At 66.9% G+C, this 11,630-nt stretch overlaps 1 protein-coding gene across 2 annotated transcripts in view; it reads left to right on the top strand.

Annotated features, from left to right (window-relative positions):
- The window catches only part of LOC134172965 (transcription factor COE4-like), a 26,059-nt gene extending 21,086 nt beyond the window's left edge, over nucleotides 1–4,973 (top strand). The window contains exons 12-17 of one of the 2 annotated variants that reach the window (XM_062636611.1): nucleotides 1,438–1,526; nucleotides 1,642–1,707; nucleotides 2,673–2,853; nucleotides 2,944–3,132; nucleotides 4,123–4,320; nucleotides 4,522–4,973. In XM_062636611.1, the coding sequence (XP_062492595.1) occupies nucleotides 1,438–1,526; nucleotides 1,642–1,707; nucleotides 2,673–2,853; nucleotides 2,944–3,132; nucleotides 4,123–4,320; nucleotides 4,522–4,592 (794 nt within the window). In that variant the 3' untranslated portion in view covers nucleotides 4,593–4,973. The remainder of the gene's footprint in view (nucleotides 1–1,437; nucleotides 1,527–1,641; nucleotides 1,708–2,672; nucleotides 2,854–2,943; nucleotides 3,133–4,122; nucleotides 4,321–4,521) is intronic. The other variant, XM_062636612.1, reaches the window with a different exon arrangement.
- The last annotated feature ends 6,657 nt before the right edge of the window (nucleotides 4,974–11,630 follow it).

The following is an 11,630-nucleotide window of genomic DNA, read 5'->3' as shown; positions in this document are numbered from 1 at the left end:
TGTGTGGTGTGAGTGGGGCCATGCACACGTGTGTGGTGTCAGTGGGGCCATGAACATGTGAATGGCATGAACAGGGCATGATGCACACGTGTGTGGTGTGAGTGGGGCCATGCCCACGTGTGTGGTGTGAGTGGGGCCATGCCCACGTGTGGGGTGTCAGTGGGGCCATGCACATGTGTGGGGTGTCAGTGGGGCCATGCACACATGTGTGGTGTGAGCAGAGCCATGCACACATGAATGGCATGAACAGGGCATGATGCACACGTGTGTGGTGTGAGTGGGGCCATGCACACGTGTGGGGTGTCAGTGGGGCCATGCACACGTGTGTGGTGTCAGTGGGGCCATGAACATGTGTGGTGTGAGTGGGGCCATGCACACGTGTGTGGTTTCAGTGGGGCCATGAACATGTGAATGGCATGAACAGGGCATGATGCACACGTGTGTGGTGTGAGTGGGGCCATGCCCACGTGTGGGGTGTCAGTGGGGCCATGCACATGTGTGGGGTGTCAGTGGGGCCATGCACACATGTGTGGTGTGAGCAGAGCCATGCACATGTGAATGGCATGAACAGGGCATGATGCACACGTGTGTGGTGTGAGTGGGGCCATGCACACGTGTGGGGTGTCAGTGGGGCCATGCACATGTGTGGGGTGTCAGTGGGGCCATGCACACATGTGTGGTGTGAGCAGAGCCATGCACATGTGAATGGCATGAACAGGGCATGATGCACACGTGTGTGGTGTGAGTGGGGCCATGCACACGTGTGGGGTGTCAGTGGGGCCATGCACATGTGTGGGGTGTCAGTGGGGCCATGCACACATGTGTGGTGTGAGCAGAGCCATGCACATGTGAATGGCATGAACAGGGCATGATGCACACATGTGGGGTGAGTGGGGCCATGCACACGTGTGTGGTGTGAGCAGAGCCATGCACATGTGAATGGCATGAACAGGGCATGATGCACACGTGTGTGGTGTGAGTGGGGCCATGCACACGTGTGTGGTGTGAGTGGGGCCATGCACACGTGTGGGGTGTCAGCGGGGCCATGCACACGTGAATGGCATGAACAGGGCATGATGCACACGTGTGGTGTGTGCAGGGCAGCATGCATGGGGCAGCAGAGGACTGGACACTCCCCACGGGCCGTGTGTCACAACCCGTGTTCCATGTGCTGTCCCATGTGCCGTGTCCTGTGTCACCAGCTCCATGCCGTGCCGTGCGTCACCCCCCTCCTTCACCCTCCCATCCCCTTGGGACCCCCGTCAATGGGGCTGAGCGCTGCCAGCCAGGGTGTGGGTGAGGAAGGGGCTGGATCCGGGTATCCGTGTGGGACGGGGGGTTCCCTATGGCTCACCCCTGTGCCCCACAGTCCGTGCCTCAGTGTCCCCATGGAGCCGGGGCTGTGGGGCCAGGCCCTGACCCCGTTTCCCCCCATAGCACTGAATGAGCCCACCATCGACTACGGGTTCCAGCGGCTGCAGAAGGTCATTCCCCGGCACCCTGGGGACCCCGAGCGCCTGCCTAAGGTAGGGACGCCCCATCCCATGCCCAGTGCCGCCCATGGGTGTCAGCATGGCCCAGGAGCAAGGGGCAGACGGTGGGACCTGGATCCCCCTAAATCCCATCGCATTCCCTGTCCAGGAGGTGCTGCTGAAGCGGGCCGCTGACCTGGTGGAGGCTCTCTATGGAATGCCGCACAGTAACCAGGTACCGGGCCCCCCCATCCCTGCTCACCCCACCCTCCTGCAGTGCTGCAGCAGGGATGCAGGAGCCCCACATCTGCTTCCCATCAGGATGCCTCAGGCGCTGAGTCAGCGCTGGGGGCCCCCCGAGCCCTCCAGCTGCAGGGGAAGGGGTCAGCAGCTTCCAGAGCTGCCTTTGTTCTAATGGCCTTCCCAGCCAGGGCCGTGAGCCGGGGGGCCTCAGCCCCCGTGTGCCCCCTCACACCCCATCCTATGCCCTGGGGATGCCTGGATGCCCTGGAGGTGATATGAGATGGGGGGATCTGGGTCCCCACGTGCCCATCACACCCCAGGAACACTCAGGTACCCCATGAGGTGACAGAAACTGGGGGGTCTTGGTCCCCATGTGCTTCCTCAGACCCCGTCCTGTCCCCCAGGATGTTTGGATGCCCTGGGAGGTGCCTTGTGCTGTGGGGTCTCAGTCTCCATGTGCCCCATAACGCCCCAGGATGCTCGGGTTCCCTGGGAGGCAACATAAACTGTGGGGGTCTTGGTCCTCCCTTGCCCCACCAGAACCCATCCTGTGCCAGGGGATGCTCTGGTGCCCTGCAATGTGACACTAACCGGGGGGGCTCGATCCTCCCCTGCCCCACCAGAACCCATCCCGTGCCAGGGGATGCTCTGGTGCCCTGCAATGTGACACTAACCGGGGGGGCTCGGTCCCGTGTGCCCCACCAGAACCCATCCCATGCCAGGGGATGCTCTGGTGCCCTGCAATGTGATAATAACCGGGGGGGCTCGATCCCGTGTGCCCCACCAGAACCCATCCCGTGCCAGGGGATGCTCTGGTGCCCTGCAATGTGACACTAACCGGGGGGTCTCGGTCCTCCCCTGCCCCACCAGAACCCATCCCGTGCCAGGGGATGCTCGGGGCCCCCCTGTTCTCACCCCTCTCTCCGCTGCCCCCCCGCGCCCTGTCCCTGCCCTCAGGACATCCTCCTCAAGCGCGCTGCCGACGTGGCCGAGGCTCTCTACAGCGTCCCCCGCAGCGCGGGGCAGGTCCCTCCGCTGGCCGGCACCCACGGCCCCGCCGCCGGCGTCATGGGGGTGAGCTCCTTCGGCTCGCAGCTGCCCGTCAGCATCGGTGACTCCCCGCAGGGCACGGAGCAAGGTGCGAGGGGGGCAGAGGCGTTGGGGTGGGGGGGGGGGTCCTGCCCCGGTCCCCCCCTCCCGGTGCCACCGCGGCCGCCGTCTCCCGCAGGCTACTCCCGCAGCCCCGGCAGCGCCTCGCCGCGCGGGTACGTGCCCAGCTCCACGCCGCAGCACGGCGGCTACGGCGGCGGCACCGGCATCACCGGCTACGGCGGCGGCGGCGGCACCATGGCCGCGCTCGGGGTGCCCGGGTCCCCCAGCTTCCTCAACGGCTCCACCGCCAACTCGCCCTACGCCAGTGAGTCACGGACCCCGGGGCGGGGGGGGGTCCCGGTGAGGTGTGACAGCCCCGGGTGACCCCGAGCTCTGCACCAGCACCACGTGTCCCCAGAGCCAAGTGCCTGGGGTGTCCCCAGCACCATGCACCAGTCCCGGGTGTTCCCAATGCCATGTGCCAGCCCTGGGTGTCCCCAAAGCCCTGGGGTGTTCCCAATGCCATGTGCCAGCCCTGGGTGTCCCCAAAGCCCTGGAGTGTTCCCAATGCCATGTGCCAGCCCTGGGTGTCCCCAAAGCCCTGGAGTGTTCCCAATGCCATGTGCCAGCCCTGGGTGTCCCCAAAGCCCTGGAGTGTTCCCAATGCCATGTGCCAGCCCTGGGTGTCCCCAAAGCCCTGGAGTGTTCCCAATGCCATGTGCCAGCCCTGGGTGTCCCCAAAGCCCTGGAGTGTTCCCAATGCCATGTGCCAGCCCTGGGTGTCCCCAAAGCCCTGGAGTGTTCCCAATGCCATGCACCAGTCCCGGGTGTTCCCAATGCCATGTGCCAGCCCTGGGTGTCCCCAAAGCCCTGGAGTGTTCCCAATGCCTTGCACCAGCCCTGTGTGTCCTCAGAGCCCTGGGGTGTTCCCAATGCCATGCACCAGCCCTGGGTGTCCCCAGCACCATGCACCAGTCCCTGGTGCTCCCAATGCCGTGTGCCAGCCCTGGGTGTCCCCAGCACTGTGTGCCAGCACCGTGGTGTCCCCAGCGCCATGCACCAGCCTCAGGTATCCCCAAAACCACGTGCCAGCCCCAGCGCATCCCCAAGACCACGCACCAGCCCTGGGGTGTCCCCAAAGCTACACATGGGCCCTGGGGTATCCCCAACTCCACGGGCCAGCTCCGAGGTGTCCCCACCGCTGAGCACCAGCCCTGGGATGTCCCCAAAGCCAAGGGATGCGAAGCCGGCTCCCCGCGGGGTGTCCGGGCCGTGCCGCCTCCCGGCGCGGCGCTGAGCGGGTCTGTCCCCGCAGTCATGCCCGCCAGCCCCCCGCTCGGCGCCTCCTCCATCACCGTCCCGTCGGGCACCAGCGCCTCCACCCCCAGCGGGGTCTTCTCCTTCTCCCCGGTGAACATGATCTCGGCCGTGAAGCAGAAAAGCGCCTTCGCTCCGGTGGTGCGGCCGCAGAGCTCCCCCCCGCCCGCCTGCGCCAGCACCAGCAGCCTGCAGGGTGAGTGCGGGGCTGCCCGCACCCCGCCGGGTACCCCCGGACCCTGCCCGCATCCCCCTGGGTCCCCTTTGCCCCATGGCGCTGCCCGTACCCTGCCCGTCTCCTGCGCCCGCAGAGGCGGCAGCGCCCCCATCCTCGGCCCGCCCCGTTCCCGTCTCCTGCATCCCGGCTCATTCCCTCTCCCTCCCTCCCGCTTCCCAGACGCGGCTTTCGAGGACTCGGACAAGTTCCACACGCCCGCGCGGCCGCTCCAGGGCCTGGCCTATTCCTAAAGCACAGCGGGGCCCGGGATGCAGCGGCTGCCCCGAGCCCCCCATCCCGCCGGGGCGCGGAGGGAAGGGACCCCCCGATCCCTGCCCGCCCCTCGCAGCCGGGCCCATGGGAGCCGGGCGGCACCGGAGCCGCGGCACGGGCAGGACCGAGAGCGGCCCCTCCGCGCCGCTCCCGGGGTTTTCCATGGGGATCGGGGTGCACGGGGCTGCGGGACCCCCCCCCCCCATCCCGCTGCCCTGCGGCCACCCCAGCACGGCCCCGCGGAGCCGGTGACCCCGGACAGGGCTGGCACCGGCCCCGGTGTGGCTCGGCCGGAGAGGAGCCTTGGGGGGAGCCTCGGGAACGACCCAAATGATCGGGATTCAGCCTCGGAAAGACACCGAGAGCGGGGGGCAGCGGCAGCCCTGGGCAGGGTGCTCCAGGGAAGGTGGGATGGGTGCTCCAGGGCGGAAGGGGTACTCCGGAGTGGGATGGATGGGTGCTCTAGGCGGGATGGATGCTTCGGGTCAGAAGGGATGCTCTGGGGCAGGATGGATCCAGGGCAGAATGGATGCTCCAGGGCAGGAGGGATGTGTGGGAAAGACGGGGCGGACGCTCTGAGCTGGGATGGCTGTTCCAGGCAGGATGGCTGCTCGGGGGCGGGATGGGTGCATGCTCCGGGGCGGGATGGATGCTCCGGTGGGACCCGCTCTCCCCCCACTTCCCGGATCTGCAGCGCTCCCTCCCCAGATGTGCAGCAGCTCCACATCTGGAGCCGCCCACCCGCAGTCCCGGGTGCCGAGGCTGGATCCGTGCCTGGACCAGGGTCCGGGGGCTGCCCCGGCTCCAGCCCGGCCTCGTTTCCCATTATCATCACTATTATCATTAATGATATTAACACTAGGGTGATTTCCAGCGCAGGCAGGAGGCCCCGGCCCCGGCCCCGCTGCTCCTGCCGGGATTCCCTGTGCTCCCAGATGGGAATTCTGTAAATAAATAGGGAATAAAACCCAACACACCCCAACATCCCACCCGTGGGGGGGGGGCCGTGTCCCCCCCCCCAGCTGCCCCACCACCCTTCACTCAGTGATGGGTCCTCATTCCATGGCCCCAGCCCCTGCCCAGGGTGACCGGGGGGTTCCCAGGGCTGGAGGGAGCCCCCTGCCCATCCTTGGGGTCCCAGCACAGGATGGGGGTGATGGGGTCCCTCGGAGCAGGGGGGCTCCGACATGGGAATAAAAGGCCTTGCAGAAGGGCACCGGCTCCAGGGGTCTGTGCGTGGGGAGGGGGCAGCGCACAGGGACACCCCTGGGGGTGGGAGATGGGGGACCCCATGTGAGGACGGGCATCCTGAGAACGAGGAGTATGGGCATCCCAGGGGTGGGAGATCCCACAGGAGGACAGGGAATCCCATGTGAGGGCCCTAAGGACCTTCCCACCACCTCCCCCTTGCATCCCACACCCTGCCTGTGGGTCAGGGACAAGATGACCCTCATGGAAACCCCTTGACGCCCCCCCCCCCCAGCCCCGCCGGGGTCCCCCCCAGCCGCGGCAGCTCCGGCTGCGGGTGCTGGATGCCAGGCTCGCTCCCCCCGCAGCAGCCGCGGTGCTTGGAGTGGAGGATAAGGCGCTGGGGATAATTGCCTTAATCAAGAAAGGTTAACGAGGCTGCGGCACCGGGCCCGTGCCACGGAGCAGCCGGCGTTCCCGCTGCCGCTGCGGCCCCCAGGGCACCGCTCCCATGGCAAAGCCCATGGCAGCTGGGGGGAAGGAGCAGCTCCCCTCGACCCGGCTTCAGGGAGCGCTTGAGCCCAGGACAACCCCCCCCGTGTGCTGGGGGCACCCCCGGAGCGTGAGCAGCAGCGCACGGAGGGGATCCTGCCCCTCTGCTGTGGGATGGGGAGAGCCCCCCTGCAGTCCTGATCCAGGCACAAGGATGTGGAGCTGCTGGAGCGAGGCCAGAGGAGGCCATGGAGATGCTGCGAGGGCTGGAGCAGCTCTGCTCTGGAGCCAGGCTGAGAGAGCTGGGCTGGGGCAGCCTGGAGAAGAGAAGGCTCCTGAAGGGGAGACCTGAGAGCAGCTCCAGTGCCTGAAGGGGCTGCAGGAAAGCTGGAGAGGGGCTTGGGATAAGGGATGCAGGGACAGGCCAAGGGGAATGGCTTGAACCTGCCCGAGGGGAGACTGAGATGAGCTCTTAGGCAGAAGCTCTTCCCTGTGAGGGTGCTGAGGCGCTGGCCCAGGGTGCCCAGAGAAGCTGTGGCTGCCCCATCCCCAGCAGGGCTCAAGGCCAGGTTGGACACAGGGGCTTGGAGCAAGCTGCTCCAGTGGAAGGGGTCCCTGCCCGTGGCAGGGGCTGGAGCTGGAGGAGCTTTAAGGTCCCTTCCAACCCAAACCAGGCTGGGATTGTGCCATTGAGGCCAGCAGCCACAGGGTGCTGTGTATCCCAGGGGTCTGTGCCCCCATGTGTGGGTCCCCCCCAGCCATGGCACCCCCTGGCATGGCTGTGACCCACAGCATTCCCCGCTGGCAGCAGGTCTGTGTTTGTGCCTGTGTCCATCCCCGTGGTCTCTGTCCTGTGCCATGATGCAGCTGCTGCCGGATTTGGCACTTCATGGCTCAATGGCCATGGGGCAGCATTGCAGGAGCTGCAGCGCAGGGGGGGACATGAGCCCCATAGCCCCTGCTATGGGGGAAGGGGTCCCTCCTGCTGCCCCCCGGGACTCGCCACCACTGCCAGTGATGGGCTCGGCTGAGTGGGGCCGGAGCTGGGGTGCAGCAGGGACCCAACGTGCCCACCCCCAGTGTGCGGCTGCAGCACGTCACAGGGAACAGGGACATGCTTGCAGTGCTGCAGCAGGGCCATGCACACCTGCAATGGTGCCCTGCGTGCTGCAACGGTGCTTTGAATGCCCGTGATTGTGCCCTGGACGTTTATAATGGTGCCCTGCTCACCTGCACACTGCAGCGGGGCCCTGCTCACGCTCTTGTGCTCACAACCAGGCTCCGTGCACGCTCCCCCTGCTCGCACACGCACACGGGCCCCGCTTGCATTCCCCATCACACCCGTGCCCTGCACACAAGCAGCGGGGCCGCCGCTGCGGGAGGAGCTGGAGCTGAAGCCCCGGTCCGGTCCCGGTCCCGGTCTCCATCGGTCGCACCGGACCACAAGAGGGCTGTCGCGGGCCGCCGATGGCGCCGGCACCCAGCGTCCTGCCTGCGCCCTGCGTGAATCCCTGCCTGCATCTCTGCCCTGTACCCCGGCAAGCATCCCTGCGTGTGCATCCCAGCCTGCGCCCAACCTGCATCCCTGCCCTTGAACCCCAGCATGCATCTCTGCCTGCATCCCTGTCCTTGCATCCCAACACGAACCCCTGCCTATGCACCTTTGCCTGCACCAGTGCCCTTTACCCCAAACTGCACCCCCTGTCCTGCACCCCATCACACCCAGCGTCGGGTCCCTGAGTCCCAGCGGTTCAGCTGGATCAGGGGATCCCGGGCTCCGCACCTGGGGTCAGCGGTGGCAGGGGAACATTCCCAGCGTGGCCAAGGAGCATCCCCGCCCCACAGCGCCCACCCCGCAGCACCCCAGTCCCGGGGATCACCCCAGCCCCTGGAGCCTCCCATTTTCCCCTCCTGGATCACCCCGCTGCGGTTGCCATCAGCGCCCCACGGCCCTGGGGGGCCGCGGCAGCACCTGCAGCTCCGCAGCGCCGCGCTGAAGAGCCTCGCTGACATTTGAGCTTTGGGGAACGTCGGGAGCTCTCAGCCGCTCCTCGGGGCTCATCAAGAGCCAGACGAGCTGCAGCTCTAATTGCTTTAATCTCTGTGCTCCCGGCTGGGGCAGAGGCGTGTGGCACTGCCTGCCTTGATGGGGACCATATGGGAAGCATCCATCACCCCGCGCTGCGGCGGGGCGGGAGGAGGGAACGCTTCTATTAACTCACTTCTAACCTCAGACTCCGTCCATCCAGCCCCTGCTGTGGCCGCGGGGCGCTTGTGCCCCAGCCCATGCACCCGCCCCACCACAACCCTGTGCAGGGCACTTTAAAGCTCCTCCAGTCTCAACTCCCTGCCTCAGAGCTCAGCTCAGTCTCCCCTCGGGCAGGTTCAAGCCATTCCCCTTGGCCTGGCCCTACAGGCCCTTGTCCCAAGCCCCTCTCCAGCTTTCCTGCAGCCCCTTTAGGCACTGGAGCTGCTCTAAGGGCTCCCTTAGAGCCGGGCTTGGCCACCGTCCCTGGCACCGCTGGGTGGATGTGGCACTGCCAGGCGGGCTGGGCACGAGTCCTGTGGCCACCCCAGTGGCTTCCAAGGTGTTTGCCTTGGCCGGCAGCCCTGGCCTCGGCCGCAGGCTGCGGTCCTGTGCTGGGGCAGCGAGCCAGGCACTGGCACTGGGTACAGGCACCAGGATCCCCAGGGTGACAGGACCATGGAATCCAGCCTGGGTTGGACTGAAGGGACCTTAAAGCTCCTCCAGCCCCAACCCCTGCCACGGGCAGGGACCCCTTCCACTGGAGCAGCTTGCTCCAAGCCCCTGTGTCCAACCTGGCCTTGAGCACTGCCAGGGATGGGGCATTCCCGGCAGCGCCGCAGGACCCTGCGGGGGAACACGGGCTCAGCCGTTCCACCCCGAGGGAGAGCCCCGCTTTTGTGGCACCGGCTCCGGGGGCTCCTCCACACCAGCGGAACCCAATGGACCAGCAGCGATGGTGGCACCGAGCCCCGCTCCGGCTGCGGGCTGCGGGGGGCTCCATCCGCGTCCATCGCTGCCGGCTCAGGCTACGGCGCCTTTAAGGCAGGAGCTGGCGGCCCGGCGGTGGCTCCGCTCCAAGCCGAGCTGCGGGGAACCTCAGGACATCCCCGAAGCGCTGAGCGGGGCGGGCCCGAGCCTCGGCGCCGCGGGGAGCGGAGCGGGACCGGCTCAAGCGGCCGCCCCTGCCCGGAGCCCGGCCCCGCGGCCGGGGGTGCGGGAGCTCCCCGGTACCCAGGGGCCTGGGAAGGGCCGTCACGAGGGGCTGAGTCAGGCCGGCGCTGGGGGGGAGCTGCCTCTGGGCCCTGGCCAGAGCCCTCAGCGGGATGCGGGTGATGCCTCAGCGCAAAGCGGAGCCTTTCCCACCGCTCCTGCCCCGGGAGCCGGCGATGGAACAAAGCAGCGCCCTGCGCCAGCCCCGGCCCAGCGTGCCCTGATGTCCCACAGGGGGCGGAGACCCCATCCCATGGGGGCATCCCTGGGTGGTACAGGGTCACGGGACTCCTCCGTCCCACAGGAGCATCCCTGGGAGCCGCAGTGCCCGAGGACCCCGTCCTCATGAGCATCCCTGCTTGATACAGGGCCAGGGGAGCTGGGGGAGCAGGAGCATCCCTGGGGGCTGAAGGGCTGCAGGACCCCATCCCCATCCCATGTATTCAGCCTAACACAGTCCCGCTTGGCGCTGGTGCGTCCTGGGGGGGGATGGGGATGGGAAACGGGATGGGGACCGGGATGAGGATGGGACCAGTGCTCCACTCCCTGTCGCCTCCAGCCAGGCGACAGCAGAGCTGCCACCAAAGGGTGCCAGTGCCCCGAGTCCGCTCCTCCCACCCCCATCCCTGCGGCTGGAGCCAGAAACCCCAATAAAAGACAAAAGCCAATGCAGGAAAGTCCTTTTGGGATGGAAAATGAGCTCATGGGAGGCTGGGGCAGCGCCAGCGCCCGCGGCACCGGCTTGTGGAGGATCCCGCTGGCAGGGGGGCAGAGGCAGGACCCAGGGACCTTCCTCCTGCATGGGGGGCAGCCCCATGGCACCCAGACCCCTACCCTGGGCACCCCCCTGGCTGACCCGCCCTGCCCGGACCCCTGCCCTTGCGGTGCTGGTTCCCCAGGCAGAGCCCAGCCAGAGTGGTCTGGGATCTCTGGGAGAACTGGGAAGTGAGTCCAGGGCTGATGCCTGCACCCCCAAGCCTCAGAGCACCCCAAACCTCAGAGCACCCCAAACATCAGAGCACCCCAAACATCCCTGCACCTCAGAGCACCCCAAACCTCAGAGCACCCCAAACATCAGAGCACCCCAAACATCCCTGCACCTCACAGCACCCCAAACCTCAGAGCACCCCAAACCTCAGAGCACCCCAAACATCCCTGCACCTCAGAGCACCCCAAACCTCAGAGCACCCCAAACCTCAGAGCACCCCAAACATCCCTGCACCTCACAGCACCCCAAACCTTAGAGCACCCCAAACATCCCTGCACCTCACAGCACCCCAAACCTCAGAGCACCCCAAACATCAGAGCACCCCAAGCATCAGAGCACCCCAAACCTCAGAGCACCCCAAACATCCCTGCACCTCACAGCACCCCAAACCTCAGCCCGCTCCCATTCCCTGGGATCCCTCCCTCCCGGGCAGGGCACCAGGCACCGGGCATCCTGCTGCCGCGCAGGGCCCGGGGCCAGGGTTGGATCCTGCTGGATCAGGGCCGGGATTTGGCTGCGGAGCCGGCTCAGGCAGTTCCCGGGACCTCCCGGGTCCCCGGGCTCGGCCGGCGGCAGCACCGGATGCGGGGAGGCTGCAAGGAGGGATGGCAGGATGGTGGATGGAGGGATGATGGGATGGGGGGGTGATGAAGCCCCTGCATTCCTCGCCATGGGAAAAGGCAGCATTAGACAGGGAAGGGCTGGGATAGCCCAGGGGGGAGTGGGATCGGGTTTGGGGGGGACACAGGCCGTGGCACTCCCAACACTAGGAACAAAGGCATCCCCTTAGCCCATCCTGGCCACACTGGGTCACGAAGGAAGGGACCGCGGGTGTCCCATGGGACCAGGGCATGGATCCATCACATGGGCCTCATCCCACCGGTGCCCAGTGCCCCTCTGCCCAGCTCAGTGGTGCTGGGGGCTGGTACCGTGGTGCCAAGGGGATGCTCCTCACGTTTGGAACAGGGAGCTGGGTCAAGAACCGTCTGTGCTGGGATGCTGGGGACACTGGGGGATGCTGAGGACACAGTGCAAGGACAGTGGGGACACTGCGGGGTGCTGGGGCAGTGGGGATACTGAATGGTGATGGGGACAGTGGGGACATGGTGC

This window comes from Pezoporus occidentalis, unplaced genomic scaffold, assembly GCF_034315485.1.
Source record: "Pezoporus occidentalis ecotype Australia unplaced genomic scaffold, CSIRO_AGI_Poc_V1 ctg486, whole genome shotgun sequence".
Taxonomy (NCBI): domain Eukaryota; kingdom Metazoa; phylum Chordata; class Aves; order Psittaciformes; family Psittacidae; genus Pezoporus; species Pezoporus occidentalis.
The sequence above is the reverse complement of the archived record's forward strand: the minus strand, read 5'-3'. Positions and strand labels throughout refer to the sequence as shown.